The sequence below is a fragment of the Girardinichthys multiradiatus genome, chromosome Y (assembly GCF_021462225.1).
Source record: "Girardinichthys multiradiatus isolate DD_20200921_A chromosome Y, DD_fGirMul_XY1, whole genome shotgun sequence".
NCBI lineage: Eukaryota > Metazoa > Chordata > Actinopteri > Cyprinodontiformes > Goodeidae > Girardinichthys > Girardinichthys multiradiatus.
In genome coordinates, this window is record NC_061818.1 from 9919556 (window position 1) to 9940335 (window position 20780).

At 39.5% G+C, this 20780-nt stretch overlaps 1 protein-coding gene across 1 annotated transcript in view; it reads left to right on the top strand.

Annotated features, from left to right (window-relative positions):
- LOC124864661 (unconventional myosin-XV-like) overlaps positions 1-20780 on the top strand; it is a 79412-nt gene extending 58632 nt beyond the window's left edge. Inside the window, exons 49-66 of the mRNA XM_047359524.1 lie at positions 1042-1153; positions 1322-1396; positions 1623-1825; positions 1919-2043; positions 2168-2231; positions 3676-3748; positions 4213-4286; positions 4406-4488; positions 4576-4706; positions 5781-5875; positions 8311-8388; positions 8562-8658; positions 8773-8933; positions 15942-16075; positions 16285-16418; positions 16673-16806; positions 20200-20331; positions 20495-20780. Coding sequence (XP_047215480.1) covers positions 1042-1153; positions 1322-1396; positions 1623-1825; positions 1919-2043; positions 2168-2231; positions 3676-3748; positions 4213-4286; positions 4406-4488; positions 4576-4706; positions 5781-5875; positions 8311-8388; positions 8562-8658; positions 8773-8933; positions 15942-16075; positions 16285-16418; positions 16673-16806; positions 20200-20331; positions 20495-20596 — 2007 coding nt within the window. The 3' untranslated portion in view covers positions 20597-20780. The remainder of the gene's footprint in view (positions 1-1041; positions 1154-1321; positions 1397-1622; positions 1826-1918; positions 2044-2167; positions 2232-3675; positions 3749-4212; positions 4287-4405; positions 4489-4575; positions 4707-5780; positions 5876-8310; positions 8389-8561; positions 8659-8772; positions 8934-15941; positions 16076-16284; positions 16419-16672; positions 16807-20199; positions 20332-20494) is intronic.

Genomic DNA, 20780 nt, shown 5'->3' on the forward strand with positions numbered 1-20780 from the left:
CTCTAAATAAAATCCAGTGCAATAAACTACCTTTAGAGGTTACCTAATCAATAAATAGTAGAGTGTGCGATTGAATCTCAGTATTAATATAGCTGTTCTTTGAAGACCTCAGACGTTTGAGAAGATTAGTGAAGATGAATATACACTCCAGGTCCGGGATAAAGCCGTGAAGAGGTTTAAACCATGGTTAGGTTATAAAACTATATGCCAAGCTTTGAATACTCAACGAGCTCTGTTCAATCCATCATCTGAACCACTAAAAGAATATGGCACAACTGCAAACCAACACTGATATTGCCTTTCACCTAACAGGACAATTATCATGTAAGCACTCCTCAAAGATGGCCTTTTTGGAAGGGTGACAAGAAAAAGCCATTGGAGAAAAAAAGGGGTGGAAAACTCACTGCACATCACACTGAGAACACCATCTTACAATACAGTATAGTGGCAGCGTCATGCAGTAGGCAGGCTCTCCTTCAGCAGGAAAATGTCCAACTGGTCAGATGGAATGGTTCAGATCAAAGCATATTCATGTCTTAGAACGGCCCAGTCAAAGTCCAGAGCTAAATCCAAATAGAATCAATTGAATAACTCAGAAATAATTGTCCATCGCAACTTTCCATTAAAGTTTGACTGAGCTTAAAACCTTTGACAAACAGGAATTAGCAAAAATGTTAGTCTCTAGATGTACAAAGCTGGCAGAGGCATACCGAAAGAGGCATACTTGCAGCTGTAGTTGCAACAAAAGTTGGTTCTGCAAAGTATTGAGTCAGAGAGGCTAAGTACCAATGTATACCACACTATTCAGATTTTTATTTGTAAAACAATTTGAAAATCATGCCTTACTTTGTGCTGATCTATCACAAAATCCTAATAAAATACACTGAGGATTGTGTTTGTAGCATGACAGTATTAGACAAATTTCAATGGTTACGATTACCTTTGCAAGGCACTATAACTTCATATAATCTAATACCAGATTGTAGGTTTAAACATGTTTCAAATGCAAGTTGATGTGTTAAATAAGATGGTCTTTCTCAGGATTCAGAGTATGTGGTGGCGGTGAGGAATTACATCACTGAGAACAGGAATTACCTAAGCTTCCACAAAGGAGACATCATCCGGCTCCAGCACATGGATGGAGTGGAGTCCGGTATGAGACACACACAAGTATACTACCGAGAAGTGTGGTTGTATTACATCTCCTTTCTGCCTCATTAAGCCAGATATATCATCTATATTGAATGCTGCTTAGCACAAAGCACATTAACATTAACTTTGTTTGTGTGTGTGTCGGGGGTGGATGGGTCTGTTTGTGCAGGAAAACAATATGGCTGCATTGTGAAGAAAACCGTCATGCTTCTGGAAGAGTTGAAGAGGGACACTCCAGAGTTTGGTGGGTGCAGCGTGAGATATATATATATCTATCTATCTATATATATATATAGATAGATATATATATATACTTATATGTACATAGGTACATGTATATACCATTTCGTTTGCTTATTTGATGTAACACTTTTTGTTCTGAAGAACTTTAAATATGGATTTTATGTATGCATGTGAACCTCTAATTGGGCATACTGACAATGTCTACTGGTGTGTGTCCGCTCAAACAGGTTGGCGGTTCGGGGCTGTTTTTGGAAGGTCTGGAGTTTTCCCCAGTGATTATGTCCATCCTGTGGCTGCTCCTGACTTCCTGTTTCTGCCTGCTGAGCGCGTGGAGCCTCGGGACAGGCACGGGCGGGTTGCGGCTTCAGCTGCCGTTGCTGTGGCAATGGGCTCAGCTGTAGCTGCTCATGAACTTGAGCTCTCCACAGAGGTGCAGACTAAGATTATATCTTCAGATTAGACTCTCTAATTGCAGTGCAAAAATATGATTTTGGGTTATAATTCTGGGTTTTCTGTGTGCCAGGTTGTAAATGAGATGTATGGGGACAGCTGGAGTGTCAAAATGGATGAGCTCCCTCTGCACAGCAATCAGTATTTAATGACTGAGTTTGCCAAGAAGTACTTCAGAGAAGCCCAGAGAAACAGGAGGTCAGGCAGATGCACACTAATGCATCTTTAATGCCAGAATCTATTAACTGGAACCCCAATTTTGCATCAGATAAATAAATAGATAATACATTTGACCGACTGTTGTGTTGTTTATCCTTCATAGTGATCAGAAAACCAAAAAAGGGAAGGAGGCCAGGGACCCCGGTGATATGGTCAAATTCTCCAAGGTAATACAGTTGGCCTTGGTTAAAACTTACATTTGTGTTTATAATTCTGGATTTGTTGTGTTACATCATAATGGCAAGAAAAGACAAAACATTATTATGAAATGGCACTCCATAACAGGTGGTTTAATTATGTACTAACTATTCCATTTTTACAAACAAGCTCAAAGTTGGGAAGAAATACAAAAAATGGGTCCCCAACAGCCCCTACCTCTAAATTTAATAGGTCGCCTTTCTTAATAAGCTCAGTTTATTTGCACCTATGACATTATGTATCTCTTGAAATTAATCATTTTCACAGTACTATACTGCCTGTCTTAGTGGACATGTTGCGACAGTGTTTGAAAGTTAAAAATGCACAAAAATACAAAATATACATATATAAAAGTACACAGTGGTTATTTGATCACTGATCATAAAACTAATTCTGTTGGTTTTCAAACATGAAATTAGAACAGGGTTTAGTTAAGTTTCTGTCATTCCCAGATCCAAGTTCTGATTTCAAATGAATGGAGGACACCATAAGGAGTCACCAACACCCATTCCTGGATACTGTTATTTGTGTCAGCTCATGCAGACCATTGTTGACATTTTCTCTACTGAACTGCTTTTCAGACTAAACAAAGATGTGTGTGCTTCAACAAGTCATGTATTTGCTGTTGAGGCTTTCTGGTTATAGATCACAGTTAATTGGTTTGCATGTATCAAAACTTCTTCTGAGTACTACTAAAAGCCGCCCAAAGACCACATGTGGTGTTTGTACTATTGTTTGGCCATCTAATATTTCAGGATATTTTATTATTCTCTGTTGTGATGTTTAAACCTTAGCAATGCAACAGAAAGAATAAGCTGATGATTAGAATTGATGAATTTCCATTTTGATCATCGCTGACCGGTGACTGGCCAGTCAGAAACGTAAAAACTCATCATTTTTCATAAGCAATGAACCATACGGGCTAAAAGGTTCATGTGGACGTTGTTACTGTGGGAAGAAGACTCAAATTTACCTTTTTCCAATATCTATATTGGTGTTTGAAATGCATTCAGATGCAAGCACAGAGACCTAAGAAGGTATTTAAAAGGAAAAATAATTTTCTATGACATGTTGAGACTTGTCAGGCTGCAAAAGAGCAAGAGAGTGCAAGATGTTTTGCTTATAACAGGAAGGCTAAGCAGATTACAGCAAAGTTTTATCCTTATGAGCTTTCAAACTTTGTCTTTTATGAAACATACTTGAAGTGCAAATGTTGGCAGCCTTTTGGAAATCTCTGGGTAAATAGTTTACAGTTTGAGGATACACAAAGAAACTGTCAAAGCTTCACAAAAACTGAGTCTCAGAAATCAGCCACAAAATTCAGACTGGTGTATCTCTACCTAACTTGTTTAAAATATTTATTGTCATAGTCTCAGTATGTAGCTCACACATTTCTTCTGCTTTTGTTTTTAGTCTCCAGTCTATGAGTCTCTGATTGACTTCTCTGACAGTGGGATGAACAGAGTGGCTGCTGATATCTCCATAGGTAAAAGCAGAATTCAGAAAAGCACAACAAATACTGAAACAGAACTGAATGAGTTGATAGAAACATATTAGGAATCTTAGCATAACCTTAGAACTGAGTTTTTATATCTGATTTACAAGTTTAGTCTCTGGTTCATTCCTGTTTTTACAGTTTGAGAAAAATTGCCAAAGTTTTCTCCATTGTGTCATGGTCTGAGCTGAATATAATTATTCATGGTGTTGTTTTGTCACATTTGGATTACTGCAATATGTGACACATGCCTTAGCAATACCTCCCCTGAATGATTGAAAATCATTCACAATGCTGCTGCCTGGCTCCTGACAAAATCATCCAAGTTTTCACATGTGACTCCGATCCTGATGGCACAATATTGTCTTTAGTGAAGAATGTTTGATTTATTTTTTTCTTTACAGGTGCTGAATAACTAATGTTTTGCTTATTTTATTTGCTTCAAAAATTTCCAGCCATTATGAAGTTTATGGGAGACTTTCCAATGAAAGGCCAGACTGAGCAGGACCTGCTCGCTACTATACTAAAGGTTCACACCCATAAGCCGAATGTTTGTTTTAATAAATTCTCAATAAACTGTATTTGTGTGTTTTTTTGAGCATCATTGCATAGTTTTGCATATATTCATTGATTCATTCATAACTCCAGTTAAGTAGCGACCATGGCCTGATAAAGGATGAAGCCTACTGCCAAGTGATGAAGCAGGTCACTACCAACACCAGTTCCAAACAGTAAGCCCTCCAGTACTCACAGGTTACTGTCAGTGATGGGATGATTGAGTGGCTGTAAATATGTAGTCATGTGTGTGTTTTGCACAGGGATAGTTGCCAGAGAGGATGGAGGCTGCTGTACATCCTAACAGCTTTTCATCGCTGCTCCGATGTCATGAAGCCATTTCTGCTAAGGTTCCTGCAGGATGCCTGTGACAGCCCTGGGATGCCATACCAAGGTATGCATTAGAGTTTCATCACACCAGACTAAGACTGCACAAAATTAAAAATCAACCGAAACATGGATGGTCTCTGCAGAGATTTGGAGGTTTCTGGTATGAATTAAGGATGCATCGGACTCCCTTTTACGCAATGTAGCATGAGAATTGCCAACTGTTTTGACCATTGAATAAACCCGATGTCACATTAAGCTTGTGGTGGTGTATTATAGTGGTGACAGGATATTTTGGGTGCTGTGTAGAGGAGCCTGGTAGCAGCAGTGGTAGTTTTACGATGGCGTGTGACCTGGGTGGACCTCCATTTTTCATTATCAGAGAATCTAGAGGATGACTGGCCAGGCTTGGTTACATGTCAACCTCATTGCGCCCACACCCAGCTGACAGTGATCCAAGAACTTTATTGTGATGCTCTTGGAGGCATGACTACTATACACGAGCCTACATGTGAACAGCCCAGAGTGATTCGTAAAAAAGACGAACAATGTAAGTTTTGTGTCAATGTTTCTTTCTGACTGTATTCTCTGAAATATGCCCACAGAGCGCTGCATCAAATTGATATTATTGCATAGAACAGCACACTCTGTAGTGGGCAGCACTCTGTGAAGACATACTCCTCACCTGCGGCGTCTTATGATACGAAAATAAGCTGATGAAAATCCTTGTGTCTGTCCCTACAAAGTCAAAAGCTGATCGTGGAGTTGCAGAAACTTCCCATTACAAAAGAAATATGCAGATAGTTGTATAGTGCGGATCTCATACAGATGAGTTACTTATGGCCGAGGCAAGAGGCATTATGGATGGAGACCTGGTAAAGCATAGGACAAAAACTTATTTTGACGTGCTCAAAGAGCACAGTAGGGCCATGCCTGTGTTCCCACTGTAACAGGGATTCCCAAATTTGTTACGATCCCGCAGCCTTTGAGAGATCATAAAGGTCCTGGAGACCTGGGGGTGGTTTTAATAGGGTGTGAAACATCCCCACTGATTTCATATTGATAAATTCTTTGCCAACAGTCTGAGGATAACCATAGTTCTGTGTTAAAGTGTTTACTGCCTGCTGGTCTAAATTGACAGGTATTGCCAAGGCTTGTCAGGAGAATCTGAAGAGGACATTCCAATATGGTGGACGTGTTCAGTATCCCAACAGTATGGAGATCAAAGCTATACTGGTAAGTTTCTTTATTTTAATTTCCCCGTCAATTGTTTTTGAATCCGTATATACTTTATATATTAAGAAATATGTACTGAGATAAAAAAGGAAACGACTGGCATACTGGAACTAATATTGCTGTGTGATGTAAAATATAAAAAGCAACTTCTAATGAATAATAACTTGACTTTGAAGTTGTTTTGTCCAAAATACCTAGCAATGTTTTATTGTTGACATATGGACACTTTTTGGTGCTATATAGTATTTAAAGAACATCTGTGAACATTAAGAAGCCTTGCCACAGGTTCTCAACTGGATTTATACCTGGACTTTGCCATTCTAAAACATTATTAAAATTATTATTATTATTATTATTATTAACATCCAATGTAGATTTTGGTGTATGTTAGGGTCATATTCCTGCTGGAAGGTGCACCTCCACCCAGTCTCAACTCTCTGTCTCTAACAGGGTTTCTTCCAGGATTCCCCTGTTTTTGCTGATGTAGCTCAGTTTATCTTCCACTTACCTCTTACTAGCTTGCCCACCCCTGCTGAAGAAAAGCATCCCTATAGTATCATACTTCCACTACCATGTTTTGCTGTTGGGTTGCTGTGTTCAAGGCGATCTGTAGTGTTCGTCTTTTGCCAAACATACCAGATCAGTTTTGCTCTCATCAGACCAGAGTACCTTCTTGCACATATTTGCTGTTCTCCCAAAGGATTTTTGTGTAACTGCAAACATAGCTTCTTATGGCTTATTTTTCCACAATGGCTTTCTTACAGCAGCTCTTCTACAAACGCCAGATTTGTGGCCTGCATAATTAATAGTTGTCCTGCTGACAGATTTTCCTACCTGAGCTTTGGATCTCTGCATCTCCTCCAGATTAATCATTCTTCTCTGAACAGTGCTGGTCAATGCCTGCAAGTTGAGGTAGAAGGATATGTTTTGGTATGTTTGCTCGATACTTATTCCACTATTAGAGAAAGGATTGAATAATGCTGTGTGAGCTGTTTAAAGTTTGGGACTCTGGTGTCTCATTCTGTAGTAGGACCTAAATGCGGAGAGGCAAGTGGCAGGCAGAACTGAAGCAGATGGGATTTAATAAATAAAATGACTTACGAGAATCAAGGAAATAAACTCACTGGAACACTGCAAAGAAACTGCAGCACCGACAAGAATAGAACTCACACTGGAGAAACAGGCAATCGCAAACAGACTATAATAAACAGAGATTCTGGGAGGTAAGGAAACAGAAAGGCTTTTAACTACGAACCAGGTGTGACTAATAAGAGGAATGCAGTGCAGCTGGAGAAGAAGCAGATGAGGGACATGGAAAAACCTCGATGACGATAATAAACAACCCAAAACATTCCAAATACTAACACAAGTGAGAACCAAACAGAAACACCTGTGGATCCGGACAGGAACAATGTTTGTTTTTTAACTAACCATGGTTTTAACTTCTCTAAAATGTTCTTCCTGAATTGTCTGCTACGTTGTTTGGTCTTCTTATTGCTGACTAATGTTCTCTACCAAACCTCTGGGGCCTTCACCCAACAACTAGATATCTACTGATAATAAATTACCCAAAGAGAAAATCTATTTACTAATAAGGTTAATTCTGAAGGCAGTGGGTTGCACTGCTTGTTTATAAAGGTGTATCCGAGTAAAGGGAGCTAAATACTAATGCACAACACACTTTTTAATTTTTATTTGTGAAAACATAATTTGTTCCACTTCACAATTATGTGCTATTTTGTGTTGGTCTATCACATAAAATCCCAATAAAATATATTGAAGTTTATGGTTATGACAACATTTGAATTTGCCATTTTGTGGCATTAAAGCATACATACAGTCAAACATACAGTCAAAGAAACAATATCATAAATTATTTAACAAGCAAAAAAGAAATACTATTACATGATATCATAATTAAAAAAACAACAATCTTTCAGATGTGGAGACAATTGATTTTAACGTGGAGAATGTTAATTTTAACTAACAGCCTTGAATTTAAAGGTGGCTGCTTTAAAGGTGGGAGATCTAATCAAAACTTTCCAACTTATCTGAACACAGTGCTGAAAACTAAACATTGCTTTTGGCAAAGAGGATTTGTCAGAGTTCATTCTCTTAGAAATAAAATGGTATCAGTGTAACTGATACCCTTTCATAAAGCAGGGCCTGTCTGAATTTGCTGAACATTGAGCAACAGAAGCTTTCATTCAAACAATGTGCACAATGTCTGGAGTAATTCCCCAGCACAGTCAGAAAAAGAGAATGCCATTTGACTGATTTATTCTCATTATTATTAGAAATGTTTATATTTTTAGTCCTTTGTGTTTCATTTGAATACATGACAGGCAATTTACAGAGGGCTTTTTCACACATAACGCTTACAAAGTGTTGCTTTGTTGTGTGAGGGTGTTTTCTGATTGGTTGTCTATGTGCAGGCTGGGCGGAGCTCGAAGAGACAACTTTTCCTGCTTCCAGGTGGGATTGAGAGGCACTTGAAAATCAAGACATGCTCTGTGAGTGTAACTCAGATGCAAGCAGCACCAGTGACAATACACCCTGTAATGATTTTAAAATGACAAACTAGACTGTTGTAGAGTTGTAAAAAGTAGGAAAAAACAACATATGCATTAAATTTGTGATGACTGATGACAGGATTGCTTACTGTTAATTAACCTATTTATGTCAGGTTGCTTTGGATGTGATTGAGGAGCTTTGCTTGGAGATGGGACTGCAGAGATTGGAGGCTCTGGATGAATATGCAGTCTTTCTGGTAACACACAGAGGTAAACGGGGGGTGTGTTGTTATAGGGGAGATCTCAAATTCCAACACTTTTCACATTGTACAGCTGCACAGGACATGGGAACAGATCTGATAGAGGGGCTGCTCTCTTGTGTAGGTCAGAATGTGCGTCCCCTGAACAAGCGTGAATACATCCTGGACATCGCCACAGAGGCGGAGCCAGTGGACGGCAACTACAGTCTGTGGTTTAGAAGAGTGGTGTGGAGTCTGGCTCTTAAACTTGACAATGAGCTTTATGTCACCATGCACTACAACCAGGTACATTGCTGTTGTTTAAGCTGAACAACGGCTAATATTTACCTCTACAGCATTGCTTTGTAGCCTTTGTTACAATAATTCACATCGACACATGACAGTACCCAGAGTTTTTTATCAGCTCATCCTTATCAAGACGTAGCTCTGAATTCAGTTCAAACTGGTTAAACAAAATGAATTTGTGTTCATAGTGCATCATCCATCCATCCATCCATCCATCCAGAGCCCCATTCCACCTATTTGCCTTATCCTGTTTCTGTTTAAGCAAGTCAGCTGACAAAGTCATCCCTCATATAAATGAATGAAACATCTGTGCTATTATTTTAGTTATATTTACCTGTTTAATGGACTGAGAGAAGTTAGAAGAGACGTAAAGCTCTTCTAAAGGCATGGCTTCGGAGGTGGTCTTTCTCCCTGCCTGCAGCAGGCACACACAAAGTAACAACAGAACCAGGGTGCAGACACTACTCAGCAGAATCCATCAGCCTTCAGTTTAAAGCAAGGATGGAAGTATACAAATAAATCGTCACTGAGAGACATGTGCATTATAGTGTAAATTGGGCATACATACGGCAGTCACCACACTTTGGCCTTAGAGTGGAATTTTTGCAATTAATTATTTTTTTTATAAAGTTGCGAATCTTTACTCAGTTCAGGATGCAGAGGGTTCACCCTTATTTACAACACCACTTAATGTTACCAGCAAGGTAAAGTTACTTGTCCAAAAAACAACATAATTAAAAAATAGTTAACACCACTTATGAACATTCTTATTTGAACAGGTTCTTGCAAATCAATTCAGTTTTATTTATATAGCGCCAATTCACAACAAATTTTGTCTCAAGGCACTTCACAACAATCAGGTACATACATTCCAATTAGTCCTAACCATTGAACAGTGCAGTCAGTTAGTTATTTATTCAAATTGGATAAAACGTTTTTCTATCTAAGGAAACCCAGCAGATTGCATTCAGTCAGTGACTTGCAGCATTCCCTCCTCCCGGATGAGACTGTGGACAGTCACTGGCGTTGACTTTGCAGCAATCCCTCATACTGAGCATGCATGTAGTGAGAGTGGAGAAGAAAAACTCCCTTTTAACAGGAAGAAACCTCCAGCAGGACCAGGCTCAGTGTGAGTGGCCATCTGCCACGACCGACTGGGGGTTTGAGAGAAAGAACAGAGCAGAGACACAAAGAGAACAAAGAAGCACTGATCCAGGAGTACTTTCTATGGGAAGGAGAAGTAAATGTTAATGGATGTAGCTCCTTTAGTTGTTTCACCTAGAAAGAAAGAACAGATAAACTCTGAGCCAGTTTTCAAGGTTAGAGTCTGAAAAAGAGCACATAGAGTTAGTTACAGTAAAGCTCAATCGCCATGTCTACAGGTCCTTCTCAAAATATTAGCATATTGTGATAAAGTTCATTATTTTCCATAATGTCATGATGAAAATTTAACATTCATATATTTTAGATTCGTTGCACACTAACTGAAATATTTCAGGTCTTTTATTGTCTTAATACGGATGATTTTGGCATACAGCTCATGAAAACCCAAAATTCCTATCTCACAAAATTAGCATATCATTAAAAGGGTCTCTAAACCAGCTATGAACCTAATCATCTGAATCAACGAGTTAACTCTAAACACCTGGCAAAGATTCCTGAGGCCTTTAAAACTCCCAGCCTGGTTCATCACTCAAAACCCCAATCATAGGTAAGACTGCCGACCTGACTGCTGTCCAGAAGGCCACTATTGATACCCTCAAGCAAGAGGGTAAGACACAGAAAGAAATTTCTGAACAAATAGGCTGTTCCCAGAGTGCTGTATCAAGGCACCTCAGTGGGAAGTCTGTGGGAAGGAAAAAGTGTGGCAGAAAACGCTGCACAACGAGAAGAGGTGACCGGACCTTGAGGAAGATTGTGGAGAAGGGCTGATTCCAGACCTTGGGGGACCTGCGGAAGCAGTGGACTGAGTCTGGAGTAGAAACATCCAGAGCCACCGTGCACAGGCGTGTGCAGGAAATGGGCTACAGGTGCCGCATTCCCCAGGTCAAGCCACTTTTGAACCAGAAACAGCGGCAGAAGCGCCTGACCTGGGCTACAGAGAAGCAGCACTGGACTGTTGCTCAGTGGTCCAAAGTACTTTTTTCGGATGAAAGCAAATTCTGCATGTCATTCGGAAATCAAAGTGCCAGAGTCTGGAGGAAGACTGGGGAGAAGGAAATGCCAAAATGCCAGAAGTCCAGTGTCAAGTACCCACAGTGAGTGATGGTCTGGGGTGCCATGTCAGCTGCTGGTGTTGGTCCACTGTGTTTTATCAAGAGCAGGGTCAATGCAGCTAGCTATCAGGAGATTTTGGAGCACTTCATGCTTCCATCTGCTGAAAAGCTTTATGGAGATGAAGATTTCATTTTTCAGCACGACCTGGCACCTGCTCACAGTGCCAAAACCACTGGTAAATGGTTTACTGACCATGGTATCACTGTGCTCAATTGGCCTGCAAACTCTCCTGACCTGAACCCCATAGAGAATCTGTGGGATATTGTGAAGAGAACGTTGAGAGACTCAAGACCCAACACTCTGGATGAGCTAAAGGCCGCTATCGAAGCATCCTGGGCCTCCATAAGACCTCAGCAGTGCCACAGGCTGATTGCCTCCATGCCACGCCGCATTGAAGCAGTCATTTCTGCAAAAGGATTTCCGACCAAGTATTGAGTGCATAACTGTACATGATTATTTGAAGGTTGACGTTTTTTGTATTAAAAACACTTTTCTTTTATTGGTTGGATGAAATATGCTAATTTTGTGAGATAGGAATTTTGGGTTTTCATGAGCTGTATGCCACAATCATCCGTATTAAGACAATAAAAGACCTGAAATATTTCAGTTATTGTGCAATGAATCTAAAATATATGAATGTTAAATTTTCATCATTACATTATGGAAAATAATGAACTTTATCACAATATGCTAATATTTTGAGAAGGACCTGTAGGAGAGAGAAAGGATTAAACACTAAAAGACAGGGCCATGTGGATCATCGGTAGAGGGTGAGCATTAAGTTGTTGCCAGCAAAAGCTCGGACAATGCCCCTCTCCAGAAAGATGTCACAAGTAGACACAGAGCCAGGCCAGGTGTAGCTTCTAGGAAGAGAAAAGAGAGAACAAAGTTAAAAGCTGAAATAACAGCAAATAATGCAAAATTGGAGAGTAGTGTGAGAATGTAGCAAAGAAGGTGAAAGTGGTCATTATGTCCTCCAGCAGCCTAAGCCTATAGCAGCATAACTACACAGATAGTTTCAGTTTATTTATTTATATAGCGCTTATTTACAACAATGTCGTCACAAGGCACCCCACAAGGGGTCCCTCTGATGGTTATTGTTATACTAAAAACCACAAGGATTGGGATACCTCCCTCTGTCAGACTGATTATAACCATTGGAAAAGAGAAGGGGTAATACAGGTAGCAGAAATGGAGGGTGTGTTTGCACCTCAACCATAACTGAGCCGGTTTAGGCTAAACCTGACTCCCCCTTACTCCATCCAACAGGGAGGGAGGAAGGCTCCATCCCTGATAAACTAAGCCACTGTAACTAAGCTTTATCAAAAAGGAAAGTTTTAAGCCTAGCCTTAAAAGTAGACAGGGTGTCTGCCTCACGGACCAAAACCGGGAGTTGGTTCCACGAGAGAGGAGCCTGATAACTAAAGGATCTGCCTCCCATTCTACTTCTAGAGACTCTAGGAACCACCAGTAAACCTGCAGTCTGAGAACAAAGTGCTCTGTTAGGAACATATGGAACAATCAGATCTCTGATGTATGATGGAGCTAGATCATTAAGGGCTTTATATGTGAGGAGGAGCATTTTAAATTCTATTCTGGATTTAACAGGGAGCCATTGAAGGGAAGCTAAAATAGGAGAAATATGATCTCTCTTTTTAATTTTCATCAGAACTCTTGCTGCAGCATTTAACTGCATTTTGTGGACATTGTGATAGTAAAGAATTACAATAGTCCAGCCTTGAAGTATCAAATGCATGGACTAGTTTTTCAGCGTCACTCCTGGATACAATATTTCTAATTTCGGCAATGTTCCGGAGATGAAAGAAGGAAATCCTAGAAACCTGCTTAATATGGGATTTAAATGACATGTCCTGGTCAAAAGTAACACCAAGGTTTTTTCCTTTATTACCGGAGGTCAATTTAATGCCATCCAGGTTAAGTGATTGACTAAGCAGTTTCTTTTTTAAAGACTCCGGTCCAAAGACGACAACTTCTGTCTTGTCTGAATTTAGAAGTAAAAAATGTAAAGTCATCCAAGTTTTTATGTCTTCAAGACATGCTTGTAGTCTATCTAACTGGTTGGGCTCATCAGGATTCATGGATAAGTAAAGCTGAGTATCATCAGCGTAACAGTGAAAATGTATCCTATGCTGCCTGATAATTTGATCTATTGGAAGCATATATAAAGTAAAGAGAATTGGCCCAAGTACTGAACCCTGTGGTACTCCACAATTTACCCTGGAGTTTAAAGATGATTTATCATTTACATGAACAAACTGGAATCTGTCAGAGAGATAAGATTTAAACCAGCCTAGCGCTGTTCCTCTGATCCCTACAGCATATTCCAGCCTTTTTAAGAGAATATTATGGTCGACTGTATCAAATGCAGCACTGAGATCTAACAGAACCAGAACAGACACAAGTCCATTATCTGAGGCAATAAGAATATCATTAGTGACTTTCAGCAGAGCTGTTTCAGTGCTATGATGAGCTCTGAAACATGACTGAAACTCTTCAAACAGGTCATTGTTGTGTAAATGCTCACACATTTGATTAGCAACTATTTTCTCAAGAATTTTAGGTAAGAATGGAAGATTGGATATAGGTCTGAAATGTTTCAAGTCATCTCAATCAAGCGAAGGTTTCTTAAGTAAAGGTTTAATTACAGCTACTTTAAAAGCTTGTGGTACATATCCATTTACTAAAGATAGATTAATCATATCTAAAATGGGGCTGGTAATCAGAGGGAACACTATCTTAAATAATTTGGTTGGGATTGGGTCTAACATACAAGTTGAAGGTTTAGATGAAGCTAATATTTCTGATAACTCAGGAAGCTCCACAGAATCAAAACAGTCCAAACACAGATCAGGTTCTGCAGTTATTTCCAATGTTGTCTCACTTGCTGAGGATGAAGTAATCATCTTCGGGAGTATGTCAAAGATTTTCTTTTTAATAGAATCAATTTTATTTAAGAAGAATCCCATAAAGTCATGACTGCTAAGAGCTAAGGGAATGGATGGCTCAACAGAGCTATGACTCTGTGTAAGTTTAGCAACTGTACTAAAGAGAAACCTAGGATTATTCTTGTTCTCTTCTATTAATGTTGAGAAATAAGCTGTTCTAGCTTGGCGAAGTGTCTTTTTGTACATAACAGTAGGCAATTTTTCCAGTTTAAGTAGGAATCCTCTAGGTGTGTAGAGCGCCATTTTCTCTCCAATTTTCTAACATTGTGCTTTAAAGTACGCAGCTCTGAATTAAACCAAGGAGCTAGCCTCCTATGAATGATTACCTTCTTTTTCAATGGGGCTGCATTGTCTAATGCATCACGCAATGATGAAGAAACACTATGAACAAAAGAATCAATTTGTGAAGGGGCAGAAACAGAATTATTGCCCTCCATTGTGCTTTTCAGTGATAATGAGGAAATTAAAAGTGGAACAGATTCTTTAAAGGTTGTTACAGCATCGTCTGATAATGATCTACTATAATGACATTTTCTTTTAGGTGTGGAGTACTCGGTTAAATTAAACTCAAAGGTTATTAAGAAATGGTCAGACAGGACAGGGTTATGAGAAAATATTGTTATGTCTTTACACTCAATGCCATATGTCAGCACAAGGTCCAGAGAATGAAGACAAAGGTGGGTAGGTTTGTTAATGTTTTGAGCAAAGCCAATTGAGTCTAAGATAGCATTAAACTCTATATTTAGGCTATTTCTTTCAGTGTCAACATGAATGTTAAAATCCCCCACTATAACTTTATCTGTATTTAACACTAAATCAGATAAAAGGTCTGAAAACTGATCTAAAAATTGAGAGTAAGGGCCTGGTGGATGGTACAAAACAACAAACAGAAGAGGTTTTAGTGCTTTGCAATTTGGATGAGGAAAACTAAGGATTAAATATTCAAAAGAGTTGTAGCTATTGATTGGTCTGGGACTAATCAATAAATCCGACCGAAAGATGGTTGCTACTCCTCCTCCTCACCGAGTATTTCGAGGAATGTGAAAATTTTAATAATTAGTTGGAGTTGACTCATTTATAGTAACATAATCCTCTTGCTGCAGCCAGGTTTCTGTGAGGCAAAATAAATCAATCTGATTGTCACAAATCAGGTCACTAACTAGCAATGTCTTTGAAGAGAGAGATCTTATGTTCAGTAAGCCACATTTAATTGTTTTATTTTTCTGTTCGGTCTGAGTTGTGTTTATGTTTATGAGATTTTTCTGATTTCCTCCTTTTAGATTATTTTCTAACCTATTCAATTTTGGCCGTGGGCGAGACACTGTCTTAATAGGGTAATGGGTGGGTAGCAGTACAGAAGCTGCAGAGAGGAGTATTAAACTACGACCCTGCTTCCTGGTCTGAACCCTGGGTTGTCACTAATAAATTCGGCCAGATTCCTAGAAAGAAGAGCAGCTCCATCCAAAGTGGGATGGATGCTGTCTCTCCGGATCAGACCAGGTTTTCCCCAAAATGTTCGGCAGTTATCAACGTAACCCACATCGTTTTCTAGACACCACCTAGACAGCCAGCGGTTGAATGACAACATGCGGCTAAACATGTCGTCACTGGTCAGATCAGGGATGGGACCAGAGTAAATTATGGAATCCAACATTGTTTTGGCAAACTTACACACCGAAGCAACACTAACTTTTTGTGACTGTAGATAAGATTTCTGTAATACCTTGTGGAGACTTCCCACCACTCAGTTCTGTCTCTTTTCCAGGTGTTACCAGACTACCTGAAGGCTTTGCTGGGTGTAGTTCCTCAGGGTAAGCCCAGTGACCAGCATATGCAACAGATTGCCAGGCTGGCCGCCCTACAGCATCGTGCCAAGGACGCCATCTACCTGCCCACCCTGTAAATATACTCCTAAGTTTGTTTTTAAGTGTCAGTAATTTCCTTCTATATAAATTAAAGAAATTCAGCTCACTCATGAATAAAAGCCTATTAATGCATTGGTATGGCTTGATCTAAGCTCAAGCTAAGATACCCGTTTAATCTAATAATACACATTTGCTGCCAACATTGACACCAGGCCTGTTTTGAATGTTTTTGTGTGTATCTAGGCGCGAGGTGCAGGAATGTGTCCCCTCACAGTTCTACAGCAAACAGGGCTCACAACAATGGCTGAATGTGGTAACACAGCACATGCAGTACGTCCAGCCCTTAAACCCATACCAGGCCCGTGCACAATTCCTCGGTAAGACATCAGGACTTTGTGAATGTGTCCGGCCCATTTAATGCTAAAATAAAGCAGCAAGTTTTTGTAGACTAGATTCTATATATTGACTATTTTCCCTTAGATTAAAACCTATCTCAATATTTGAGCAAACATCTGATCAAAGACAAGAGAAATACCCATTTAGGTACAGAAGTAATTAAAAGTTCTAATTATTTGGGGATTTTTTTATGTGGCCGATTGTATAAAAAGACTGTTTGTGTGTTTCTATTCAGGTCTGGTCAGTGCCTTCCCCATGTTCGGCTCTTCTTTCTTCTTCATACAGAGTTTGAGCTCTTCGTCTATCCAGGCTCCGTGCATCCTGGCTGTGAACCTGAACGGACTGCACTTTCTTAACAAGGACACCCACGTGAGTAAAAAGCTAATATGACCACAGTGTCATACATCCACAAAATCAAATTATGCATGCTTTCCATGTCCAGTGTGTGTGTGTGCAACAGTATAAAGACTGCCTATTTACTTCGTCATGAGTTTTTTAGGGGTTAAAATACGGAGTGTTTTACCATGTTGCTCTAAAACAAGTTTAATAGCTCTGTCTGCTGGTTACGTTGTTTACTGTTTATCCTTGCATGTCTATTCAGTAAGGTGTCCAGATAGTGCCGGGTGTTTCAAAATGGCCAGAGAAATCTTTGCCCTAATTAACAAAAACCATATGACCTGATTTGTTGATTCATATCTGACAAATTGATGACGCTGGAAGTTGGACAAATGTTTGTACTAAAAGTAATCACTTGTAGAATCACCAGAAAATTTGAAACAGCCCAATTTCCATCCAAACAAGCCACACACTAAACAAGTGATTAAATTGTCCACAAAGTAATGTCTGCATAAACATTATGTAAAATTATACAAATGTGCATTTTTCTTATATTTATTTTAAAAAATATACATTTGTATAATTACAAATAGTGTGTCCATAAAATTAATGTCTGATACATAAATGTGTCATAGTTTGGTTTTTTGATGGACCAAAATGCAGGGAAGAACTTCTGAAGCTTGCAAGTTTCAGGTAAGATGAGTCTTTATTATCCATGGCAGGACACAAACAGCGGTAGCAAACACACGAGATCACACATAAACTCACATACAGGTCCTTCTCAAAATATTTGCATATTGTGATACAGTTCATTATTTTCCATAATGTAATGATGAAAATTTAACATTCATATATTTTTGATTCATTGCACACTAACTGAAATATTTCAGGTCTTTTATTGTCTTAATACGGATGATTTTGGCATACAGCTCATGAAAACCCAAAATTCCTATCTCACAAAATTAGCATATCATTAAAAGGGTCTCTAAACGAGCTATGAACCTAATCATCTGAATCAACGAGTTAACTCTAAACACCTGCAAAAGATTCCTGAGGCCTTTAAAACTCCCAGCCTGGTTCATCACTCAAAACCCCAATCATGGGTAAGACTGCCGACCTCACTGCTGTCCAGAAGGCCACTATTGACACCCTCAAGCAAGAGGGTAAGACACAGAAAGAAATTTCTGAACAAATAGGCTGTTCCCAGAGTGCTGTATCAAGGCACCTCAGTGGGAAGTCTGTGGGAAGGAAAAAGTGTGGCAGAAAACGCTGCACAACGAGAAGAGGTGACCGGACCTTGAGGAAGATTGTGGAGAAGGGCCGATTCCAGACCTTGGGGGACCTGCGGAAGCAGTGGACTGAGTCTGGAGTAGAAACATCCAGAGCCACCGTGCACAGGCGTGTGCAGGAAATGGGCTACAGGTGCCGCATTCCCCAGGTCAAGCCACTTTTGAACCAGAAACAGCAGCAGAAGCGCCTGACCTGGGCTACAGAGAAGCAGCACTGGACTGTTGCTCAGTGGTCCAAAGTACTTTTTTTGGATGAAAGCAAATTCTGCATGTCATTCGGAAATCATGGTGCCAGAGTCTGGAGGAAGACTGGGGAGAAGGAAATGCCAAAATGCCAGAAGTCCAGTGTCAAGTACCCACAGTGAGTGATGGTATGGGGTGCCGTGTCAGCTGCTGGTGTTGGTCCACTGTGTTTTATCAAGGGCAGGGTCAATGCAGCTAGCTATCAGGAGATTTTGGAGCACTTCATGCTTCCATCTGCTGAAAAGCTTTATGGAGATGAAGATTTCATTTTTCAGCACAACCTGGCACCTGCTCACAGTGCCAAAACCACTGGTAAATGGTTTACTGACCATGGTATCACTGTGCTCAATTGGCCTGCCAACTCTCCTGACCTGAACCCCATAGAGAATCTGTGGGATATTGTGAAGAGAACGTTGAGAGACTCAAGACCCAACACTCTGGATGAGCTAAAGGCCGCTATCGAAGCATACTGGGCCTCCATAAGACCTCAGCAGTGCCACAGGCTGATTGCCTCCATGCCACGCCGCATTGAAGCAGTCATTTCTGCAAAAGGATTCCCGACCAAGTATTGAGTGCATAACTGTACATGATTATTTGAAGGTTGACGTTTTTTGTATTAAAAACACTTTTCTTTTATTGGTCGAATGAAATATGCTAATTTTGTGAGATAGGAATTTTGGGTTTTCATGAGCTGTACGCCAAAATCATCCGTGTTAAGACAATAAAAGACCTGAAATATTTCAGTTAGTGTGCAATGAATCTAAAATATATGAATGTTAAATTTTCGTCATAACATTATGGAAAATAATGAACTTTATCACAATATGCTAATTGTTTTAGAAGGACCTGTACATACGGAACCAGCGGGGAACAAAGGAAACAAATGGGCTTAAAGACATAACTGAACAGCAGGGGGAACCAATGACAAACGTGACCAGACAATCAAGGGAAAACACAGAACAGGTGTGGGCTTGGGGTGCAGGGAGACAAAACGAAAGACTAGACCAGGTCATTTAACAAAAACACAAACTCAAGAACTCAAAACACAAGCAGGTATGACAAAATGGGGTTTTGGTGAGACCATATAGTCAATGTTAAAATTGTTTTGGAATCTTATAGATCAACCTTGAATATAGCAGTTGGTTTCTAAAATTTCCATATTACATCTGGTCATGTTTAGATCTACAGTTCTGGTCAAAAACATACATGCTTATCATGGAGACGAATGTCAAAGTAATTGGTGCATTTTATTAATTTTATTGAACCGTTCTTTTTCCAAGGTGTACTCATTATACTACATTCAATTTTGAAAACAGGAACTGACTGCTAGAGCTTGAATTTATTGTGATTTTTTTTTTCTATTCATGTAGGGTCAAAATAACACATACTGACTGAAACCCTATTGAAAATTCTATGCTTTAAAGTCATGACTGTGCAAAGAAAGCAGCTAATTTAAATAAACTCTACCAACACTATCAAGAAGAACGGTCAAATATTCATCTTGTTTATGGTTACAAATTGCATATGGCTTTTCTGCTATTTGCCATCTGACATTTATCCAAATATCAATGGTGGTGTATTTATATACTTTATCAAAAGCCCTAAATGAACAGGACCTTCATGTCGCAGATGATTTTATGTTAACTTCTAACCACAACATACAGCTTTCCCAAAATCAGTGCTCATGGTTTAATAAAGTGAGGGAACAGATTTCCCAAAAATCTCATTTTAAGTTTTCATTTTAACTCCTGGCACTTATTGAACTCCATATATACACCATCTGGAAACAGTTAACCACATGCAGCAAAAAGAAAACTAGCTGATAAATGTTCGTATTTGTTTGTCAATATTTTCATATGTGAGCATGTTTATGTGTGTGTGTGTGTGTTATTAGGACGCCATGGTACGTTTCCCACTGAAGTCAACTCGCACCCAGAGACCAACTTCAGGCTCCAGTTACCCATATGTAGAGATCATGATCGGAGACCTGCTCAACCAGCGAATCACACAGCTGCAGCTAGAGCAGGTGTGTAATTGTCTTAGTAAAAAACGGAGCATTCACAGAGAAAATTGTAATGATAGCAATTCACAGCATGCTAACATCATGGACATTATATGAAAGTAAATCTATTTTTACTTTAACAGGTTATCTCAAGTGCCATATTGATCTGTATGTTTGTGTTTCTCAGGGCCTCGAGTTGTGCCGAGTCATTGCCATGCACATGGAGAACATGCTGTCATTCAGAGAGAAGAGACTCACCTTGCCACCAAGTGAAATCACTCTGCTATAGCACAGAAATCCAGATGGTTGCACACAGAGATCACAGTTTAACGCCTCATGAGTGCACTATATCTACCTCTAAAATGTTTTAATATTTTCATATTTTTATACTCTTTTATTTTATCCTTGCTTAGCACTTAATGGATGAAATGTTCCCATTTTACCGTCACGATAAAATACTATTGTATTAACAA